Source organism: Eptesicus fuscus, chromosome 20, assembly GCF_027574615.1.
Source record: "Eptesicus fuscus isolate TK198812 chromosome 20, DD_ASM_mEF_20220401, whole genome shotgun sequence".
NCBI lineage: Eukaryota > Metazoa > Chordata > Mammalia > Chiroptera > Vespertilionidae > Eptesicus > Eptesicus fuscus.
Window position 1 is genome coordinate 32,840,436 of NC_072492.1, and position 24,159 is coordinate 32,864,594.

At 41.2% G+C, this 24,159-nt stretch overlaps 1 protein-coding gene and 1 long non-coding RNA gene across 4 annotated transcripts in view; one reads left to right on the forward strand and one right to left on the reverse strand.

The window, feature by feature from the left end:
* Nucleotides 1–24,159, reverse strand: part of TEX2 (testis expressed 2) — an 87,932-nt gene that overhangs the window by 35,788 nt on the left and 27,985 nt on the right. For all 3 annotated transcript variants that reach the window (XM_028157383.2, XM_008149420.3, XM_028157386.2), the window contains exons 2-5: nucleotides 15,607–17,269; nucleotides 4,485–4,685; nucleotides 2,925–3,264; nucleotides 92–339 (exon numbers count right to left, since the gene is read on the reverse strand). In XM_028157383.2, the coding sequence (XP_028013184.1) occupies nucleotides 92–339; nucleotides 2,925–3,264; nucleotides 4,485–4,685; nucleotides 15,607–17,244 (2,427 nt within the window). In that variant the 5' untranslated portion in view covers nucleotides 17,245–17,269. The remainder of the gene's footprint in view (nucleotides 1–91; nucleotides 340–2,924; nucleotides 3,265–4,484; nucleotides 4,686–15,606; nucleotides 17,270–24,159) is intronic.
* LOC129147311 (uncharacterized) lies at nucleotides 264–23,410 on the forward strand. Its single transcript, XR_008554673.1, has 4 exons — nucleotides 264–352; nucleotides 4,552–4,643; nucleotides 8,648–8,739; nucleotides 23,266–23,410. It is a non-coding gene; the product is annotated as an uncharacterized LOC129147311 (long non-coding RNA).

The following is a 24,159-nucleotide window of genomic DNA, read 5'->3' on the forward strand; positions in this document are numbered from 1 at the left end:
GAACAGGGCCTGGTACACAGAGGTGCTTATGTATGAAGAAATGAGTTTAAATGGAAGATCAGAAAAGCCACTCCTTGGCAGCCAGAATTACCTTTTTTCCAGCCGTGGGGCTGCTCTCCGCACTCTGCACGGGACTCTTCTGGGGGCTTCGGTTCTCTTGGGGGACACATCTAGCCATGTACACGCTATAGTCTAGAAGCATCTTCTGCCGCACACTGCCCATCAGCTCCTTCTGCTTTGGCTGGGACATAATCTCCTCCACACTGCCTTTACTGCTGCTGCGACTGTGGGTCAGGTGTCCTGAGGGACTGCTGTGTCTGCTGTGTGAGGACAAAACCCCTGGAGCAAAGAAGTAAGGGCTGTTAATATAGATGAAGAAAAGGACTGTAAAGTAAATGAAATATAGAGCAAAGCCACTGGGTTACATTGAGAAAAGCAGCTAAAAAAAAAAGTTATCAAATGACTATTAAAAAAAATAGTGATAGGTCATAAGACTGTAAGTAAAAGCAGCTAAAATGCTATCAAATTACTAATTAAGAAATATTTATAAGGTAACTAGAGGCCCAGTGCATGCAAATTCATGCACTGGAGGGGGGGTCCCTCAGCCAGGCCTGCCCCCTCTCACAGTCCAGGAGCCCTCAGGGGCAGGAGGCGACCCAGCGATCAGGGGAAGGTGACGACCCATCACACCTCTGCTGCTGCCACTGCTGGCAGCGCAAGCCTCTGCTGGCCCTGGTTACCTGAGCCCTGGGCGGCCCTAGGCAGCTGGGCAGCTGCCATCTAAGACTTGCCTGTGCCTCGGGCTGGCCCTGGGTGGCTGGGGGGGACAGAGGTGACTAGGGAACTCCGGAGGCAGGCGTGCGGAGCGGTCGGGCCCGCCTGGGGGTAGGCCCAGCCTTGCCACGTGCCTGCTGCCCTGGCAGGGCTGAGGGGACTGGGCGCTGCCATCTTGTGGCTGTGGGTGCTGCCATATTTGAGGGCGTGGCAGTCAATTAGCATATTCCCTCCTTATTGGCTGTGGGTGCCGCCCTATTTGTGGGTGGGGCAGTCAATTAGCATATTCCCTCCTTATTGGCTGTGGGTGTTGCCATCTTTGAGGGCGGGACAGTCAATTAGCATATTCCCTCCTTATTGGCTGTGGGTGCCGCCCTATTTGTGGGTGGGGCCGTCAATTAGCATATTCCCTCCTTATTGGCTGTGGGCGCTACCATCTTTGTGATGGTGTGAGGGTCAATTAGCATATTCCCTCTTAATTAGATAGGATACTCTCCACTCTAATAAAAGATAATTTTTTAGAACAGTTTTTATTCCTCCCTAAGACCATTCAGAGTAATGGGAGCCATGAAATACACTAGTAGGTACTTTTTTCTTTTTCCCAGTGATTTCTTAGGGTCAAATAAAGGACTGGCACATATCCAGGGGCAAATGGAAAGTGGGCAGAAAGGTAATTGTTCATCCACAGCTCATGGCAATTCCAAACGTGCCATCTTCCATTCAATAAGGTTTTTATCAAGCACTTTTCTAGGCCAATTCCACATCAAAACGGAGAATAATCCCTTCCTTTGAACTTGGACACCTAGTCAAATAAATCACAATTTTCTGTAAAAAGTATTGTAGCTGAAGCATGACTAAAGGACTTTTAGGGCAGAAAGAAGGGGGTGACCACTCTGCCCAACAGAATGGAGAGGTGCTTACCCCAGTACTGATTTCTACAGGTACCGTATTTTCCGGCGTATAAGACGACTGGGCGTATAAGATTTTCCTGGGTTAAAAAGTCGGCTTATACGCTGGAAAATACGGTAAATATCTATGCAGCTTTGAGCACAAGTCACTTCACCTCTAAGATGGAAATACCGTATTTTCCAGCGTATAAGACAACTTTTTAACCCAGGAAAATCTTATATGCCCAGTCGTCTTATAAGCCAGAAAATACGGTAGTGACCTATGGACTGTCTCTTGAAATAACTGGCATTTTGCTGGCCCAGGATGGGGAAGAGCATTCCAGGTAAAGGGAATAGTATCTATCTATCTATATATCTATCTATAAAAAAGCCTAAGCGACCGAATGATTGTTTGACCGGTCGCTATGATGCACACTGACCACCAGGGGGCAGACGCTCAACGCAGAAGCTACTCCCTGGTGGTCAATGTGCTCACGCCTGGCAAGCGCAGCTGCAGTGGGTCAGCCTCTCCAGTCTCTGTAGCAGTGTGCTACTGAGGCAGCAGCAGGCACAGCCGGCTGGGATGAGCAGGAGCAGCACAGCGCCCGGCCCAGGCTCCTCCCCGGCCCCCTGCCACTTCATACACTATTACATTCCCCAAGGGGTCCCGGATTGCGAGAGGGTGCAGGCCAGGCTGAGGGACCCCACCAGTGCACGAATCCGTGCCCCGCGCCTCTAGAATGTAATAAGCAGTGACAGGTCACAATAAAGTTCAGTGAAGTTCCAAGCAGAGGACATGGGGCAGAGGGATAGGAATGAGCAGAGGTCATGATTATTGGTGCAAATGCAATGAGTTTAGATGCCAGAGGATGCTGCATTTATATGGTGATCCCGCATTTTGCTGGGGGACATAATTGAGCCCAGGGGCTTGACAGCACTAGCTGTCTCATTATGAATATGGTTTGCTGTTGCTTCTTCTTTCAGAGGAAATTTTTAGAAATTTTATAATACATAAATATAATCCTAAGAAACCAGCAAAGGCTAAAAACATACACCTGCAAATGGTTTCATCACTGGTTGAATGATTCTGTATAAAGGGTCACAGTGATTGGCCTAAAAGGCAAATGATTCATGAGAACACACCTTAGGTGGCAGACAGACAGTCATCAATTCAGAGTGCGCTTCCTTCCTTTCTATCTGGGAATGTCAATTCTCCTACAGGCCCTTTAAAAATACATAAACATTTAGCACACTTGTCATTACCTGATTTACTTCCAGAGACACCAGGTGGCTTCTTGAGTTCCGACTTCAGCTTAGATGCCAGAATAAATCTCCTAAACCACTCCTCCTTTTCTCTGCCAGTTCTCCCAAAGAGATACAATATCTGATCTCTCTGGCTAGATCTTGTTCCTTCCTGAGGATGGGGTGGCTTCTTAGGATCCTCGACTCCCAGGTCTCTCTCAGCTGGTGGCTTTTCTTCAGAAGTCTCTTTATCAGTTTGGGCCTTGGACATAAAGTCATCTTGTTGACCAAGCTCGATGCAGATGGGATACTTTTTATTCCAGATTCGTTTTCGAGCCAAACTTTTAGGTACAAGATAAATCTACGAGAAAGGGAAGTGATGATTCACATACTAAATTAAGAATTTGCTACAATGTGCATTAAAATATGTAGAGTACAAATGCAAACTTTATAGTAGTATTTTTTACTAAAATGATGAATGTGAAATAATTACCACTTATCTATAACATGACTGTAGACTTTGTAATAAGATTTTAGAAATGACTTGTTATTCTTCAAAATTATTATAGAAAGTAGATGTTTAAGAATTTTGCAAGAGCTACGAATATGTATAATTTTCAGGTAATAATAGCACAATAATTATATAGTGGATCTTCATCAACTAAGTTTGGATATCAACTGAGTTTAATGACCCTGGGCCAAATGTAAGCTGGGAGGAAAACAAGAATTTATAAAACTAGATCTAGAGGGAAAATTCTATAACTAAAGCTATTTTTTTTCTTTACTATTTTAAATATTTCTATAATTTTGGAAAAAACTTAAAGATCAGTCATGAGTTATAAGAAGAACAGAGAATCTATAACTTTTTGGAATAACAAATAATTTACATTTCTCAAAAACACAAGTATATAATACTTTTATCAAAATGTAGTTATTTTGCATTAATTTTCACATTTATGGAGACTTCATTAGTTATTATCCAAGCACCACTACATACAGCTTTTTATTTGACTGAAAAACTTAACTCTCAAAGTCAGAGAAATGTGCTATGCCCTTGTTCCTCGAAGTGAACAAGGGCATAGCACTCCCGACCAGCAGCATGGGAGTTCATAAAAATGCAGACTCTCAGGCCCCACACAGAACTGCTGAATTCAAGTCTGAATTTAAAAAGATGCTCAGGAGTCTGGCTGATGTGGCTCAGTAGTTGAGCATTGACCCAAGAACCAAGGAGGTCACGGTTCGATTCCTGGTCAGGACACATGCCTGGGTTGCAGGATTGATCAACGGTGGAAGGCATGCAGGAGGCAGCCGATTGACGATTCTCATCGATGTTTGTATCTCTCCCCCTCCCTTCCTCTCTCTGAAATCAATAAAAAGTGTTTAAAAAATAAAATAAAAAGATGCTCTGGAGATTCATATGCACATTAACATTTTAAAGGTTCTGCTCTAAATTGTACTAATACTGTAAACACACACACACACACACACACACACACACACACACACACACACACACACATATACTTTTTAGGGGAAAAATGTTTTTCATTAATCTAAGTTTCCTAAATTAGTTGGACTTACCTTGCTGTCTGAGAGGTCGTAGATTTTCTGGCTGATGTAGGTGACCTCTGGCTTTGTTTCATTGTAGCTTGCCCTCCTGGATATATTTTTATTGGGCTTTGAAAGTCTTAAGGTCCCACCCTCAAGTCGAACAAAGACTGAATGTGTCAAAGTCGCATGGTAAGTTTCTGGATCATAGTTGTAAATTTCATTCATCCAACCCTGATGAAGAAAAACTTCTATTAGTAAAATAAGAATAAATACAGATCAGATTCAATGAGAAAATGATGACCACTGGTATTTGGGACACTGAAATCAAACCTGATCATAACTCAAGTGTCAATTTATTAATGACAACAGGTTTCTGAAACAAGTGCTTAGCTTGAAGGATAATCAGTGCTGAAGAGTAATTTGGTATGTTTTTTGATAACTAAAAAGCTGGATTTGGGGGAGAATGACTATCAATGTCCATTATCCTAAATAAAAGGTTATTTTCCTTTTGTAAAGCTGACAAGCAAATCAAGAAACTCAAAAGTATTGTTCATGTAAACAGAGCAAGTCTTTTGCCCTGACCTCCTCTGGGGATGAGTTATCCCACCCAACCTGGTCTTCCTCAGTAGCCAAATACATACACCCTCTTCTCAGCCTACTTGCAAACGATCTTTGAAATTTCACAGACCATATTAACTCATGCTACTATTCCAGGACCCAGAGAACACCTACCACTCCATTTCTATTTCACTAAAATAATATAGTAAAGCAGATAATTGAGAATTAGGCATTAAATAAAACATAGATATGATCAATATGTCAAAAATCCAAAGTGTATAGTTACTTACATGAGTAAAATATTGGTCCAGGGTCCCCTCTCAATCAATATAAATGTACTTATACATTGATTTTTTAGAGAGAACGAACATACTGAAGTGTATGAACAACATACAAAGGCTCAACACACCATAAAATTGTGCTAAAGCTAATCTCACAGCTGTAATCAATATCCATCATTTAACATTCTGCCTGCCCCACAGTACTTTCAGATGACATGGGTGGCCCAGATCTCTTTAAAAGAAGTTCTCTAGGGAATTTTAATTGATATCTTCCCACTCCTTCCCCAACCCCCATTTAATAAATGTCTTTCTAATGAGCAGAGAAATGCTAACACTTACTACACTAGAGTTGAGATTGTCATTCTTTTCAAGGAATAGCCATTTCTACGGTGAGTACTTGATCTCACCTTGAAGTCTGGAAGGCCTCTGCAAATGAGGAATACTCAGATTTATCTTTTATTCATTTATCTATTCATTAAAACATTAGTTGAGCTTCTCTATAGACCAAGTAATGTGTCAGGAGTTGATACAAAGATTAAAAACAGGACAGTATTCTTGACCCAAATCAGTGGAGAAGAATTAAGCCTTCATTTTAGCATCTTATGACCCCACTGGAGCAACCATTAAAAAATTTGGCACAAAGAATATGTCATGGAAGTAAAATTGGACAAATATACTTCTTTGTCTTGGGAGGTGTGAGTAAAATTTATGAGCCAATTATATAGATTTATGTACTTCAATATATTTTATTGCATGAGATAGGAGTATCTCTCCCTCCTCCCAAAGAGTCACTTGTATTAAAAAACGTTGAATCAAAAAGCAGTAACCATGAAAAGAAGGTGTGATCTAGGTGTTTATAAAGAAATAGCAATGACCAGAGCAATGAATAAAAAAAGGGAACAAGCAATACAGAGCACAGTGGGGCCTGAAGTGGACTGTATGGTCACAGCATCTGTTTAGATGGCTCTAGTTTGCAAAGTGTAGAACTAAGTATATTTTTGGTTCACAGTTTTTTGCCTTTTTCTTTAGTCTGTTAGTGTGGTGAAGTTACACTAACTGATTTTCAAATGCTGAACTAGTCTTGCATTCTTGGGGAAATTATTATTGCTTATGATGAGTTGAAGTTGGATCATATCAGTTCATGAGAGCTGATTCTACACATCTCTTCCCAACTATACCTTCAGTGATTTCATGTTGGTAGCTTGCAACTGACTGGTGGGAGTTCTTATACCATGAAAATCAGTGAACAGTAAAAGAGGGCTTACAGGCCACCCCAGAGAACCAGTTTATCACCACAACACTATGATTATCTTTTTTATACATTGCTGAGCTTGATTGCTAATACTTTGTTCATTTTCCCTCTAAGTTGACATGCTGCTCAAGCCATAATGACTTTCTCCATGCTAACAGTACTTTATTGAGGTACAATTTGCATGTAGTAAAAGGAACAAATCTTATACATATGATTTCAAAAATACTAATGTTCATAATAATAGCTGACATTTAAGCTCATAATATGATCTAGGCACTTCAAGGTGCATTATCTCCTTTACTTCTGCCAATTCCCTATAATTTTATAGGTGAGGAAAATAGTGAGAGAGGTAAGTGATTTGCCTAGACAGTGGTTTTTTTAAAAAAGTGATCTAGAGATAGGCAAATCTGAGACTTAAACCAAGTCTACCTGACTCTGAGGTCCAGGCTCCTATTCACTCCACAGCACAGATCCCACCTTCAGTCTAACACCTGGTGTTTCCTCAGATCATGGCAATGATGGCACTTCTCCCAGGAAGCTGCCCTGATCACCTAAGTTACTTTCCTCCTATCACTGTATCTGTTAACTGCCTGGTTTACTTAACCACAAACTCCACAAGACAATAATAGTTGTAACAAATGTTTGGCAACTGCGTGCATAAATGTAGCCTTATTCAGGGGGTGGCTGTGAAGATTGAATAAAAGCTGTATATAAAGCACACGTAAGGACAGTTCCAGATGCATTAAGTGGAGACAAGCAAAAGAATGTGCTGGGACCATACTAAGTGCAGGGAGCTGTGGAGGTTACTTTACAGTAAGCAACTTGGTCACTGTTCCCAACCAAAAAAAAACACAAGTTATAATTACACAAAACAGCACAGGTAAAGAAAATAAGTAACCTCAGAAAGAATCCTAAGAGTAAACAAAGTTAAAGCTTTTCAGAAACTGAACAAGCTCTATCTTATACAGCAGAGAGAGATGGGTGACTGGAGCCCAGGTTTCCTGACTCCCGTGTAGGGCTCTTTCCAGAACACTACAAGCTTTGATAGGAAACCAGAGACACTTACAGGGGATGCTACTTAACCCACATTAATCAAGTATCCAAGATGCAGACTGGCCATTGGGAGGCTCAGGCCAAGAGGTAGCCAAGCATGACTCGAGTCCCTCTCATTCTGTACCCCTGATGCACCCCTACAGACAAAAACCAGGCTGCCCTTGCAGAAAGCAATTTCCCAATGCAAATCCTAATTGCCTTTTACACCATTGATCAATCAGTTTTTTTCTGGGGCTTAACCATCTCCCTGGTAAGCTGCACATGGAACTTCCAGAGCTAAGTGGTCAAACATCAAATCCTGAGAGCAGCCCAGCAACTCAAAGGCCTTCACCCTGTTTCTTATATAATCTCAGCCCTTCACTGCTCAGCTATTCTAAAATTCTCAACTCTGAATTTCTTACCAAGTAAGATATTACTCCAACTTTATTTTGTTATGGGACATGGGAGTGGGTATAAAGAGATACAGCATATAGTTAGCAACTCAATGCATTTCTACAGTCAACTACAAAACTCAGATACGCTCTCAACCCACACTAAAGTGACTCAGACAAGCCTTGTTTCTTTCTGAAGCTGGAACTGTTAAAAATGGAGATAGTGCATGCCACTGAAGGACAATGACCACAGTCAGCCAGGCTGCAGCTGTCTGGCCCACATACTGGCCCTGTGATTCCGTTTGTAAAAGGTCAGGGTTTTCTCTTCAATCTCTGGTGGATTTAGAAGCCATGTCTGGCTGAAAGTACAAACTGCAATCTATTAAGAGACTTATTTAATACTTAGAAAGATTAAAAGCTACAATTAACCTTTAGCAAAATAATAAAGTCTGGAAGAACTACTATTGTGCTCACTTCTGGTTAAAGTGCCAATCAGGAGGTCAAGGCCTGATGCTGAGCTGACCAGAGAAAAACACCAGCCTCTGGCCTGAAGAAGTGAAGGGCATTTCTCTGTCTTCAGTGCATGAGGTTCCTGGGCTGACACCCTGCTGTCACAGGGCTGTGCTGGTATTTCAAGCTGCCTGTCACTCACATCCCCTGTATTATTCCTTCATCTAGTCTAACAGGGAAGGTGCAAATCCTAAATAGAAGAATAGAGCCACGACCTGAGGCCCCTGCTGCTGAAAATTATCTCTAAAGCAGACAAAAAGGTGATTACTTTTCTTTTGTCCCCCAGGCTAAAACATAAGCAGGGTTTTCTTTTTGCCAGGCTTAAGCCCTTTTTGATGTATTTATTTGATGGTTTAGAATTGGATGATATCAGTTCAAACATGATATCATAGATCATGGAGTTAGAGAATATGGCAGGAACAGTTTACTCAACTTTATAGAACTTTAGATCCAAATTCGGTTTTTCCTATAAAAGACAAACAGACCTATACATATACAGAATTCATACTATGAATGATAGCCTCAAGCAAATAGTCAACTTTCAAAATAAATGCTGCTTGAAGACACCATCAAGAATAAAGAGCCCTAGCTGGTTTGGCTCAGTGGATAGAGCGTTGGCCTGTGAACTGAAGGGTCCTGGGTTCGATTCCGATTAAGGGCACATGCCCAGGTTGCGGGCTTGATTCCCAGTAGGGGGTGTGCAGGAGGCAGCCGATCAATGATTCTCTCTCATCATTGATGTTTCTACCTCTCTCTCCCTCTTCCTTCCTCTCTGAAATCAATGTTACCTCCTTCCTCTCTGAAGTCAATGTTGTCTATTGACATCTATTAAAAAAAAAAAAGAATAAAGGGAAAAATAAAGTCCATTACGGGAGGGAAGCATCAGCATCAATACCATCCACATCCTCCAACTACCTGTTTCAAGGTCACCTTCACAGCTATAGCACTAGAAGCAATGGAGTCAGGGCTAAAGCCACAGATTCTGCCTGTACCTGAGAAAATGGCTTTTATCCCAGCTTTTCCTATCCTTTGGGGCAGCATCTCTCCAAGAATACTTTTAGTAATGCAATGGCAAATAGTAATAGAGGTCAGAGACAACAAGCATTCAAATTAGATAGAAAATAACATGATCTCTGAAGAACCACTGAAACAATCAAGGTCTGATTTCTGTTATTACACAATAAGCATTAAGCCATATTAACAGGTAAGTGTTGAAATTATAAGATGATAAATAGATTAGCAAGCAAGCAAATTAGTAGCTTTCAAACTTTTTAGATCAGAGTAAACACTTTTTGAGTATGTACCCATAATATATACATTTACCTATAAATTATGTACATGTTCTAATATAATATAGCATTTATAAAAAATGAAAAAGAGAAGTAAAGAGAAGATAAAATTTTTAAGTTTTTCCTTTCTGATAGCTTTTTCTATCTTCACTTAACACCTCAAGGCACAATATATATACTTGAGGTGAGGCTCATGGTTAATGATAATGAATGTAAATCCATATTTCAAATAATGCTGAAAACTTCCAAGGACTTTAGCCAAAGGTCAATATATGGTAACCTATATGTTGAATATCAGCAAGGCTTATTTATTATTTACATTCTTAGGAAGAGTAAAAATATACACAAATAGAGACTCTGATATTTTCTTCTTATATAGTGCCTTCAACAACTCAATTTGGAAACCACTGAAATAAGCAACTGAATGAAACAGGGCCACAACAGAAGCCTGGGTGCCAACACCAATATGTATAGATTGTGGGGCCATGTTGCTTATAATCTTGTAGTCTTTGGAGGTATAGCAAACTTCTTAAAGGCTAGTTATTGTACAATAAAAAGTCTTTGATGGATTTAGTACTTAATATGAATTTTAGAGATGAAAATACATCTAACATTGATTTTTTTTCATGATTAATACCCTACTCTTCCAAAAACATGAGAAATCTCAGTTCCACAATGCCCATAGCCTCTTTCCTCCTCTATAAATGACACCTGGGACAAAACCAAAGAGGATGGTCCTAGAATACCTCGCTGGAATTTAGGAGATATTTGCCCAAGGAAACAATGCTATAAACTGTAGTTATACATTGGCTGACTAGAATTACAGTTCAGGACTAGAATTACAGTTCAGCCATGCCATAAGTTAATGAGTTGAGTGGAAAATTGGCAAAAAATGTTGATCATTGTTGAAGCTGGGTGTTGGGTGCATGGGGGTTCATTTTACTATCTCTCTACTTTTGTGCATACCTGAAATTTCCTACAATAAAACATTTAAAAAGTTCAAATAATCATTTTGGGGTTACCTGACCTCCTTAACAATTGTTCCCATGGAATTCAGGAAGCCTATGAAGCACCTGCTTGTAAGGGAGAATGCCTGCACTAAACATCTCACCTGATAATCTTCTCTGGCCATGAGGGGCCCTGGAAACAGCCACATTTATAAAAGCTGTACATAAAAACTCAGTGACCCATTAACGGGGCAGGATAGTTTCAGTTAATTATGGTGTAGAAATAAACGCTTTTTTATTTCTTGTACTCCTTGTATTGAGGGCTGTAAGAGACCAAATGAAATCAACCAAAGTCTCTTTTGGCTGTATTTAATGAGGCTGTTTTATCCTTAAGATTGCTCACTCTAATTTCTTAAAAGAAAGAATTGCATGAGATTCAGATTAAATTTACATGTTTTATTTTCTTCACAAAATTGATAATGTTCTCCCTATAAAATTATTCTTTTATATAGCAAAACCAAAGCCTGTATTTAGGAAATCTAATTACTTTTAAAAAATATCTAAATGTGACATGACCAAACCTTGTTTGGAGAAACAAGGTTCTCTGAAATTCATTTCTATTAGTCTTGCAATGGGGTACTTGCAATTTTAGTCAACCTGCTATGCCATATCTCTTAAAGAGAGAACACTGGAAACTGACACTCTACTGGTATGTTCTGCAGGTGATGTATAAGTCTGAGATAAAGAATCTAACTCATGAATATAGTTCAAAACTGCATGAGTCACACAAACATAAACCCAAGTAACTTATGGAATCTTCACGAACATTCTCATTATAGATATGTGGAAACATAAGTATACTCCTGGTGAAGTGACTTCTCATTCTTGGAGAAGGAACATCCAACTTGCCTAAGAATGCTCAGCAAAAACCAACATTCCAGGTGCAATATGCTGACTCTAAATGCCCCATCCTCCCCTGGCCCAAATCCATACTCTTCCCTAGGGTCCCCAGCTCAGAGTACCTAACTAAGCATCCAAAATAACACCCCCAGAAGGTTACCACCCAGGGGTGTTGCTCATAGTGATGCCCTTGGATTCTGCAGCATACATGAGGCTCTGTCTTGAGTTAACTTACCCAGATGGCCATGTTTTAAGTCATGCTAGCTTCTATTAACATTTTAGTCTTCCTTCTGACTTTCACACGTTCACATGTCACTTTGTGTTGAATGCCTGTGGCAACCTTTTTTCCTATTTGATGCTTTTCATCAGCTATGGATTTTAAACATTAAGAACAAGCAGGCTTTGGAGGAGGTTCTAAGAGTTCTTCTATGGACTTTGTGACAGCTCTTTGTCCTCACAGAAGCTCTGACTATTTCTATTACAGACAGTACAGCTGCTGATCAGCAGGATACCTTGAGGCTTAACCAACTGCTCATTTGTCTTTGAGCATAACTACTACTTGGCTGCAAATTGGCCTTTTTGGCTCACCATCCCACATAATCATCAGCATCATTTTAAAATACAAATGTCTGAAGTGTGATGGAATAATAAAATCCCCCGGATAAAGTACTGAAAAGCTTTACTTTTCTCTTCCTTTTCCTTAGTATGTGAAGTCACATTGCAAAGCTCCTTGAATTGTTTCAGGAGCCATAAAGAAACCAGGCTCTCAGCCCAGGCTGCAAGGATTGCCTGTATCCACCGATGAGAACTTACATGGCTCAGAGGTTTAAAAACACTGGTCAAAAATAGTTCTCAAGCATCAAGGTCCCTGCCTAAATGTTTCATGGGGCTCTCAGATGGGAGTTTACTAAGGGTATAAAGTTTGCAGGGTCACTGTCAAGGGACTGGGCCTCTGTACCAGACAGCTTTATCACAGGCAGCTTTTATAGCATACTTTGTCAGTAATGTTTCTAAAACACTAAAATTTAGGTTCTTTAAAGTTGTTAAAAAGTTTCCAAACTTGCCCTCAAGAATCATACCATTATATCCTCTATAAACACAAATTACATAGAATCAGATGTGCAGAAAATAACTCAAAATAGCTGGATTCACCCTAGAAACATGTTCACAGAACTGCTCAAAGTTAGACTTCACTATACTTTCCTTATCACAACATTTGGGTACCAAAGTTAATGTCAACACTGCTAAATGTTTTAAAGTGTCATAATTTTAAAATAGTTCCCAAGAGTATGACCTCCTACTCAGTAAAATTAATTAAGACCAAAGCATATTTGCATTTGAAATCTTTGGCTTGCAACATACACCCAACCCTTCTAATCAGTAGTGGTGATGGGAGGGGAGGTGGGGAGGCAACAGCAACCAGCAGCAGTGGAGGGGCAATGGGGGGGAGGGCGGGGCCACGCCAGCCGGTGCCGGCCCCTGAGGTGCTGGCCCCTGAGGTGCTGGCCCCTGATCTGCCAGCCTGGTTGCCTCCCACAGAGGTAGGCTTGAGGCAGTGCCTTCCCCTGATCGCCAGGTCAGTGATGGGGCCTGCCCGGTCACCTCCCGCAGAGGGAAGCCACCAGTGGCGGCAGCAGCAGCAGGGTGATGGGGGCAGCTCTGTCCTCTGATCGGCAGCCTGGTCGCCTCCTGCAGAGGGAGGCCAGACTGCGGCTTAAGCCATCAGTAGGATATCCCCTGAGGCCTCTGGACTGTGAGAGGGTGCAGGCCAGACTGAGGGTTCCCCCCTCCCCCGAGCACACGAATTTTCGTGCACCGGGCCTCTAGTTAACTATAATCCCTCCCAATAGTGTGATAAAGAATAAATTGTTGCCCTGGCTGTTGTAGCTCAGTTAGTTGGTTGAGCACGCATGAAAAGGTTGCTGTTTCTATTCCTGGTCAGGGCACATGCATGGGTTGTGGGCTCACTCCCCAGTGGATGTTTTGTTTTCACATCAATGTTTCTCCTCTTCCTCTCTCTCTCTAAAAAACTCAATAAAAAATCTTTAAAGCCCTAACCAGTTTGGCTCAGTGGATAGAGTGTCTGCCTGCAGACTGAAGGGTCCCAGATTCGATTCCAGTCAAGGGCATGTACCTTGGTTTCAGGCACATCCCCAGTAGGGGGTGTGCAGGAGACAACTCATCGATGTTTCTCTCTCATGAATGTTTCTAACTATCCCTCTCCCCTCCTTTCTGTAAAAAATTAATAAAATATAGGTTTTTTTAAAAATATTTTTAAAATAAATAAATTTTTTATTTGGTTTTCCTGTGTTTTTTAAACATTGACCATGCATTTTTTGAATAAGATAAAACATTTGTGAAATTAAAAATAAAAAACCCCAGTTATTTTAGACCCTCAGGGTTCTTCCCCTTGTTTTGTTTGTTTTGCAATACAGAGATATCATGGTGCCATTTTTTTTTTTGAGCATTCTTATTTAAATGGGGTGGAGGAAAACCTATTAACAGAGAAATTAAACAAGCTCTGAACTATCAAAAAACTAAATTAAAAAAAACCCAGAAAACATACATTATTGGCAAGGATGAGAAGGTAGAGAAACTGGAACTCTTGTGCATTGTTGGTGGGAATCTAAAATGGTATAGCTGTTATTGAACATAGTACAGTGGTTCCTCAAAAAATTAAAAAGAGAATTACAATATGATCCTGCAATCCCACTTCTGAGTATATATATATTTTTTAAAATGGAAGCAGGGTCCTGAAGAGGCAGTTGTATAATCGTGTTCATGGCAGCATTATTCACCATAGCTAAAACATGGAAGCAACCCAAGTGTCCATTTATGGATGAATGGATAAGCAAAATGTGGTATATATACAAACAATAGAATATTATTCAGTTTTAAAAAGGAAGAAAACTCTGCAATATACTACAACATGGATGAACCTTGAGGACATTATGCTAAGTGAAATAAGCCAGTCACAAAATGACAAAGACTGTATGATTCCACTTACTAGTATATGAGGTACTCAGAATATTTAAAAACACACACACACAAAAACAGAAAGTAGAACTGATTGCTAGGGGCTGGGGGGAGGAAAGAATGAGGAGTTATTGTTTAACAGGTATAAAATTTCCCTTTTATAAGATAAAAAAGAGTTATGAGGATAGTTGGTGGTAATGGTTGTATACTGTAAATGTATTTAATACCACTGAACTGTACACTTGAAAATGGTTAAGATGGTAAATTTTATGTTATTAATATTTTACCACAATTTTTAAAAACCATATATATATATAAAATATGTATATGTGCCTATGACTTAAGAACTATATGAGCTATAACTGTACTTTTATATCATATATATTAAACATGCATAATAGCCAGAAAATTTTAAGTATGCACAAATAAATATAAATAGAAGTTCTAATATTTTCTTCCTGAACCCTAATGACATCCCTCAGGAGGCCCAGATCCTGAGATCTGACATGCACTGAAAGGTGATGTCTCTTTCTCCAGCTTATGTCCCGCTGTGACAGAGGAAAGAGGAGAGCCAGCAGCGGCCAACCACTGACATTAATTTGCCGTCTCTTCCTCCTCTTCCTTCTCTTGCATTAGGAAGTATTTAACTCTTCTCCAGGGTCTCAAGAATATTTAATTCTAACAAAGTCAGCTATAACAAATCCTAAACAAGTAGCAAAATCCCTGGAAAGTTTAGGGAGAGAATGACACAGGAACTGGATGCAAATGCTACTTTCTAGGGCCATGGAGATCCTTGAAAAACTATTTGGTGAATCAGTAAACCCTGAACTAGAATGTTTACTTGATAAATCTCTTGGGTGCCTGGAAAACGAAGAGATCCCAAAGTCTTAAAAACACTGCTTATGCAAAAACCGGTGACAATGAACTCAATAGACTAAAAAAATTCAGTTGAGTTTAAAGGCTCTTTGTGAGCTAGCTCATGCACTAGCCAGCTGCTGTGAAAAGGCTTGCTTACCTTCAGTATTTCTGGTTCTTTGATATCCAGAGTTCCTGTGTTCCAGTGTTGTTGATTTTTATGTAGTCTGTGATATTTATGAGCACTTGGTGGTGTAAAAAACCAAATCATGCAAACTGCAGTCATGAATCCCAGGCCAATTCCCAGAAAGAGTCCACTCACATAATGGGGGAGGGGAAGGATGAGGTACGCATAGACACACAGTATGAAGAAGCCCAGTGTCTTCATGGGTAACTCTGGGTGCTGCAAGGCCAAGTCCACCTCCTCGTCACTGTCAAGAGTTGGAACATCATCTGCCAGTTCCTCTGGCTTGAGAGGTGTATCTAAGAGCTTATCAACTTTACCCTCCCCGTCCATTTCCAAATCAAACTCTTCAGAGTACAGTTCACAAAACTCTTCGTCTTCTTTGCTCACTAAGGCAGACAGAGAACATTTCTCAAGGACTAGAGAACTTGTCTTCAGGCCTAAATCCTTTAAACTGCTCACCTGGGAACTCTTCGGTTCCACCTCTTTTGGGGGCTCATCAATGGACTTTGGGTGGTCACTTCTGGGGATGCTGGGATTGCTTCCCTCACCATCCCCCTCAGAATCACACTCCTCTTCCTTGATGCTGTAGTTGTGATTGCTTTCCAAGTGACCGTTCAAGCTGGACAAATTGGAGAGCTCTGAAGCACTTGAAGATAAGGCTTTGGGCCTATGGCTGCCACTTTCTTCCCCTATAATTTTGCTAAGGAGCTGAAAGGGCTCATGTATGACTTCTGAAAGGCGTCGCTTAGTGTCTTCGATTTTTGCCTCCATTTCGGGCACTTTAAAAAAGGAGCGTGTGTCGGAGGGAGAAGTAAGTGGGGAAGAAGGTGCAGTTTTGGAATCTCCACCTGTGTTTCGTGGCTGGGTAAACTGCTTGAACAGGTGTAAATTCAGCTTGGAATCGGGTGGTTTATAGGACACAGTATCTGACTCTTGCTTGGAGGTGTCTGTGGACAGAGACTTGACTAATGTCTTCATCAAGTGCCTGTGCCTTGGGGGCGGTGGGGGTTCTTTTGGCTCCACCTCAGTGGACAGGGACTTCACAAGGCTCATAAAGGGTTTTGCGCTGGAAAGGGTGGAGGATGAGGCACTGGATGAGAGGATAGGAGACTTGGAAGGAGAGGACAATGGGGAAGAAGAACTGGTTTTCTGCTCAGACAGGGATGACACACTGGGAGAGCTAGCTAAGGGCCCGGATGAAGATGACCCTGGGGACAGAGCCAATGGCACTGTACTTAATACTTGCACTGCGGGCAGAGGGGCTTCCAACAGCTTTACAGTGTTCTCAGAGACGGGCAAAACAGCAGGCGACTCAGACAGTCCATCTGCCAGGATAGGCTGGGAGGCAGGGCCAGTGGGGTCATGGCCACCCCGAGGTTCAAAATAGAGGTCTTCCTTGGCTTCAAGCCCCGTTACAATGCTTTGGTCGTCCAGCCCCTCCTCAAGATACTCCCTGAACTCCTCCTCCTCTTCCTCCTCTTCCTCCCCGGATGCCGAGAAGTGGATGGCGATAGTGTCTCGGGACACGGACCTCTGCACATGCACTCTGGGGGCTGATGGTTTTGGCATGTCAATGGCTTTTTCGGCATGGCGCCCATTCAGACTTGTCATTGCCAGCTTCACAAGGGTTTAGGCTCTGTAAAAACATCAAGAAAACTGAAGTCAGAAAGTGGTTTCTCCACAGGAGACACTGCCATGTGCAGACAGGAGCACAGACGAAGTTCACTTCTAAACAATGATTATGCTTTTACTTGGCAGATGGCCTCTGCTTTTCACTTGAGCAGGTTTAACGGTTTAATTTTCACCAGCTACATTCCAGTTAGGCATTCTCTTTTATGAGCAAACTACAAACCAGTGTTAAAAAATGCCATATAATCTGTCTTACTTCACATCATCTGAGTGAGTGTTTCCTCCCTCTTAACTGGCTCATTTCTATCAGCGATTCCATATTTCAAGGCTTGAAATACCTGCACAATAGATGTTACCAGCATTACTTCAGAAGATCAGCAGGATAAAATGTAGCATCCTGGTGATTTTGAGAATCTTGGAACAAAAATGTCACCAGTGGTTTTCTAGCTATAAAAAGCTAACCCAGGGGGGTTATTGCTTCCACTGCAATTTTCACAGCAATCTTAACAATTACTTGGCTCGTATCTCCCACCAACATATCCTATTTTGCCAATGCAAGTAATTAGCAAAGTACCCGAGAGTTGAAAGGAAAATCTGTAAACTAATTACTATGACCTGTTGGCTTCTTTATTCTCCAAATGGCAGGTACCATAAGGCCAGAGTATTTAGGCAGCCATGAAGACATGGCTGTGTCCTGAGGCTTCGGGAACAAGCAAACATTTTAAACTGAATCCAAGATTCCACAGAGAACTCTGCTAAGGGCTATGGTGACAGACAAGGAGGCTATGCTTCCTACCCTTCTGGAGCTAAGTAGCTAGCTGTAGAGAAGAGAGACACCTGAAAAGCTGGGCAGCAAACATAAGACACCACGTCCACACTGACATCTAGTATATTACCTTTCTTCCTATTCACTTAAGGCCCATTTATTGGGCACCAGGCTTCCTAATAGACCCTACAAAGTTGAAATTAACACCACAATCTGGAAAGAGATCCTGTCAAAAAAGCTAAAACACACTTGAGTGGACTTCAGGCATTCTGAAGAGGGTGAGATTAGTGTAGGAGGTAGGACATTTGCTCAGCCTTTTAAAGTGCTGTGTAGGCTGTGGTGGAATGGGCATGATGAGAAAGAAGGGTCAAAAAGGCATGAAAGATGAGTGCAGGCATGAAGATGAGCATGGGCATGGTGTGTCCTGGCATCTGAGTCTATTCTCTACCTCCAGGGTGGAGGGTGGGTGTTGGGGAGCAGTGGGAAACCATCAGTACAAGAGAGGCATCATGGGAGAGTAGAAAGAACAGTTTTGGGGTCAGGAAATAGGGCTTCTGGTACTTGCTCCCTTTCCAGCTGACTCCGTGGGACCTTGAAAAAGCCAAGACCTCTCTGGGTCTCAGAACCTTCCTTTGTAAAATGGGGGATGACCAGTCCTCTCCATACCTAAAACCCTACATGTTTACATTTACAGGTAGTTGCTCACAATACAATGTAAGACACTTATACAAGTAATATACCATAGACCAGTGATTTTCAACCGGTGTGCCTCACGAATTTTTACAACATGCAATACCTGACTATTTCGACAGGGACACTGACCTCTTTTCCCCTAGATTGTCAAATTAGAAAATTACAACATCCAATACAACAACAGCCAATGGTGTGAATTAATCAAAATTATACCTATTTTTTTGTCAGAAAATCTGGTGTGCCACAGAATTTTATTTTATTTTATCTTTATTTATTGTTTTGCCACAGAATTTTAGTAATTAGTTTGTGTGCCATGAGATGAAAAATATAAAATGCTGCCACAGACAATCAACATCACGGTGCTTGCTTATTTCTTTCATTTGAAGAACGTCTACATTTAAGTCTTATGCTAAATATTCATGTTCAAAAAGCTGGCAACAGATACTACTGACAAGAGAAAAGGTAAATGGGGGACAGAAAACAGTGATCCTGAATCACTATAAATAATCTAACAATGAGAAGAACTGCAGTTCAAAGCCCAAGCATCACAAGGACACATTGAACTGCACATTCTCAATTATCAATGCTTCAGAGAAATTACTTTCATAAAAACTTTCCAAAAGAGTTTTGCCTATACTCATTCATGACCCTCAGGCTCTCCTATCCACACTGGATCCAGGAAAAGGGACCGATCTCTACCCATCAGACAAAGCAATTTAAATCCAGGAGCTGATGGCTGCGAGGAAGGAGACTCCAATAGCTTTACAGTGTTCTGTAAAGCTAGAAAGACAAGGCAATCCTTCCCTGTTATTCTTAAGCCAATGGATGTGTGGTCTTAGTAAGAAGAAAAATACCAAGTGCAACACATATTTTTCATTTTACTGTCACCTAGTTTTATAAGGGTAATTTAAAAAGAAAATTATAGAGGTAATTTAAAAAGGAAGGTTGGTACTTGATAATTCTCAGTAGGTTGAAAAATAAGGGTTATTTAAATTGCCTTAATAACATAAAGGGTGATCTGTAAGGCTCTGTAGTTCTGAGGCTGTTTCCTAGGTAGTGGTGGCTGCAAGTGAAGGTGACTGTGGGCGCGGGTCCAAAATCAGAGAGCACAATTTGGGGGCTGAAGAGTATGAGTTGGTCCTATGGGGGGAAATGCTATTTAGAGCCAAATTCTCTCTGTGCCTTAGCCTCAGTCAGATATGTTTCTGGAAGCAGGAGATCTCACGCTGTTATGCTGATGGGTCTTTCCTAAGGTCTTGACTGTAATTCCCCATTAAAGTTACTATGCCTCCTAAAGACATTCTTTGCTCCACTAAGACTAAGAAAACCTCCAACAAGGGTTTCTCTCCCCAGCACTAATGCAGGATCTATCCAGTATAAACACAGGAACAATCAATGCCTACCATTTAATCTGAACTAATAATGAACAAAGGCCTCAAACATGAAGCTAACAGCCAGTTGCCCTCCCTATCATGAATTCCAACAAGGCTACCAATCTCAGAAGAGCTGGAGTTAGAATACCAAACATCTATGAAATTTGTTTTATTTCTAGTCACTCAAAAAGGTTATTATCATTAATTAGGCAATGAAAAAAACAATAAATCACACTGTACAATGAAAAACAAAGAGCTATTTCAAGACTCAATATTGGTATTTATTGACTCAGATATAATATCCTCTGAATTAGGCAAAGTTTTAGTGTGGTTTTTTTTTAGGGGGGGCTAATTTTCTATTACTAACTGTCCTTCCTACCTCCAGCTGTATTTGAAACAACTCAATCCTGGGGTCCTACAGAGCCATAAAAAGAGAAAGCAGTTCCCTCCAGGCTGCTCACTTATCACCAATTCAACTACTTGGTCCTTCTACTTTAGAACAAATACTAATGTATCCATATTATCATCATTATTAATTTCTAATTAATATACTAAATTAGAGGAAGTGCTGGAGGAAGAAAAAGAGAGAGGGAAGGAAGCAATTTTAATTGAAAATTAAACTACAGGCATACCTTGTTTTAGTGTGCTTTGCTTTATTGCCCATCACAAGTGTAACATTTTATTTTTTACAAACTGAAGACAAGACCCTCCATCAGCAAAAAAGACTATGACTTGCTTTATTGCAATACTCCCTTTATTATAATGGTCTGGAACCAAACTCGAAATATCTCCAAAGTATTCCTGCCTGTAGTCTCCAGATATAGAAAATACAGTAATATATCCTATATAATAAAAACCTAATATGCAAATCGACCGAAAGGCAGAAGGACTGGTCACTATGATGCGCACTGACCACCAGGGAGCAGATGCATAACACAGGAGCTGCCCCCAGCCCACAGGCCCCAGGCCAGTCAAGGTGGGTGCTGGTGCCGACCCTCTCCCCCCATTGCCCGTGTTGGGAGGTGATCGGAGACGGTGGGGGGGGGGGGCAGGGCCAATGAGTGGGAAGCACCAGGCCCACCAAGGTGGGTGCCAGTGGCTTCCCCCCCATAGCCCCGCCGGTCGCCCCACAGATCGGCCCTATCGCCGGCCAGGCCTAGGGACCCTACCCATGCATGAATTTCATGCATCGGGCCTCTAGTAGCATCATAAGAGGCAAGCCTGGTTTGGAATATGCCTCATTTCTCAGAATTATCACAAATCTTTCAAAGCCATTATTAAAATTCTTCGTCTTTGTAAAATTCTGCCTGTTAAATATTTGCAGCCTCTGCACAAGCTTGCACTTGGACATATGATGTATGAGTACCATCACTAGCATGGCTTGTGAAAGTCAATAGTTTTCATTTAAAAACTTCTTTTGGCAGAGGAAAAGAGGCAAGCCACATTGTATTGCAGAGGATGTCTTAACACCTCGTGTGTGTGTGTGTGTGTGTGTGTGTGTGTATTTTATTCCTCATCAGAGGACATGTTATTGATTTTATTTTTAAAAAAATCTATTTTATTGATGTTTTACAGAGAGGCAGGGAGAGGGATAGAGAGTTAGAAACATCGATGAGAGAGAAACATTGATCAGCTGCCTCCTGCACACTCCCTACTGGATATGTGCCCGCAACCAAAGTACATGCCCTTGACTGGAATCGAACCCGGGACCCTTGAGTCCGCAGGCCGACGCTCTATCCATTGAGCCAAGCCGATCAGGGCCATGTTATTGATAACCTAGGTATGTGCCCTGACCAGGAATCAAACTTGCAAACCTTTTGGTATACAGGAGGACACTCTAATCAGCTGAGCCACACCAGCCAGGGCACTTATCTATGCATTTTAAAATAGGAATTGGTGTTATAAAAAGTAGGGAAGAGGCCTTCAAGACTCCATTTTTCCACCTTGATGCTACAAAGAAACAGAGAATCTGGTCAAAACCAACCATGGTAGGAAGGTCTGATTTAGCCTAAAAATCTCAAATATATCTTAACAACTATCCCTTGATTCATTTAAATTCAATGCAGCAGCTGAAAATTGCCAACAGCCATTCTAATCTGTTAATACTTCACCTCCGAAAACAGAAATCAATATTCACATTGTGGATAATGAACTAGCTCTAGCCTTAGTTTCATTAGAGAGAGAGAGAGAGAGAGAGAGAGAGAGAGAGAGAGAGAGAGAGAGAGAGAGAGAGAGAGAGAGGAAAAGAAAAGAAAAGAAAAGAAAAGAAAAGAAAAGAAAAGAAAAGAAAAGAAAAGAAAAGAAAAGAAAATTACTCTACTTCCAGTGTAGGCAATCCTCCCAAGGCGCTTAGGCCTTGATTGTTAGCAACTCGGAACTCCTTTTCCATTAGTAGGTTCCCTCAAAGTCTCTTCCAGGCCAGCAGGGGCCTGCACTGCAAACAACACAACACAGGGTTTACACCTCTAGTAAACAACAGGTCCACCCCTTCAGCCACTGCTCCAACTTTTACCTGCCAAGAGGAAGGCCCACCTGGGAAGAGTGCTACATTCCCTGAAGGGAAAAGGTGTTCAAAAGCACAACACAGCCCTAGCTGGTTTAGCTCAGTGGATAGAGTGTTGGCCTCTGGACTGAAAGGTCTCAATTCCAGCCAAAGGCACATGCCGGGTTGCAGGCTCGATCCCCAGTGGGGAGTATGCAGCCAATCAATGACTCTCTCTCATCACTGTTGTTTCTATCTCTCTCTCCCTCTCCCTTCCTCTCTGAAATATATATATATATATATATATATATATATATATACATACACACACACACACACACACATTCACATACACACACACACAGACACACACACATATATACATATATATATATTTTTTAAAGCACAACACAATTATAATTTTGCTTTATAGATTGCTAGATGGTTCTAATAATGAAATCCAAGTTCAGTTCACAGTAACTTACTTAAAGCCAGGTCATGCCTCCAGCACAACCGCAGAGGCCTAAGGAGTTTTACAAAAAATAATGCCAGTGCCATCCACTGGGGCAGTGGTCGGCAAACTCATTAGTCAACAGAGCCAAATATCAACAGTACAACGATTGAAATTTCTTTTGAGAGCCAAATTTTTTAAACTTAAAACTTCTTCTAACGCCACTTCTTCAAAATAGATTCGCCCAGGCCGTGGTATCTTGTGGAAGAGCCACACTCAAGGGACCAAAGAGCCGGATGTGGCTCGTGAGCTGCAGTTTGCCAACCACGGCACTGGGGAACTCAAGGAGACAACAGATGGACATCGTTATAATGCCATCTATATGAAAGCAAAAAACCCCTATGGCAATGAAAACTCAGGACAGGTATGCCCAAATCAGATAGTGCTAATCAAGTAAAGAAGTCTGGGAATTTTTAATTTTTTTAGCAGAAAAGTCATTATATGACAGGGGGAAGAGATGTGGAGAAAAGAATATTGCAGATATCTGAAACAGCAGCACAGGCAAAGGCACTGAGATGGGAACAAGTCAATCAAATCAGAACAAGAGGCTCACAAAACAATGAGTTTAACTACAGCTGGGGAGTGCAGGAGGAAGATTAATATTTGAGTTTAAAGGGCAGGGAATCAACTTGTAGTTTAAAATCTTTAAAGGTTAAGTGTTTGTTTGGGTTTACATATATTTAAATCTTAAGAACCAGAACCAGGTTCCTGAGGAGTTTGAAAATTGTGTGTAAACATTTGATTCAGGTGAGTGAATGCCTGGAACCAGGGCCGGGGATCAAGCCACAACTGGTACGTGCCCTTGACTGGAATCAAACCCAGAACCTTCAGTCCGCAGGTTAATGCTCTATCCACTGAGCCAAACCAGCTAGGGCCATATTTATAATTTTAAAATTGTCTTGCCAATTTGTCCAATTTATTAATTTACATTCCTACCACCTGTGCATAAAGTGTCCATCTTGAACCCTTTTCAAAACTGAACATTATTTTTAATTACTGCCCATCTGGTGCATGGGGAAATGGCACATCAATACTTTGATAATCATTTCAAGTTTTTCCCCATCAGTTTCTC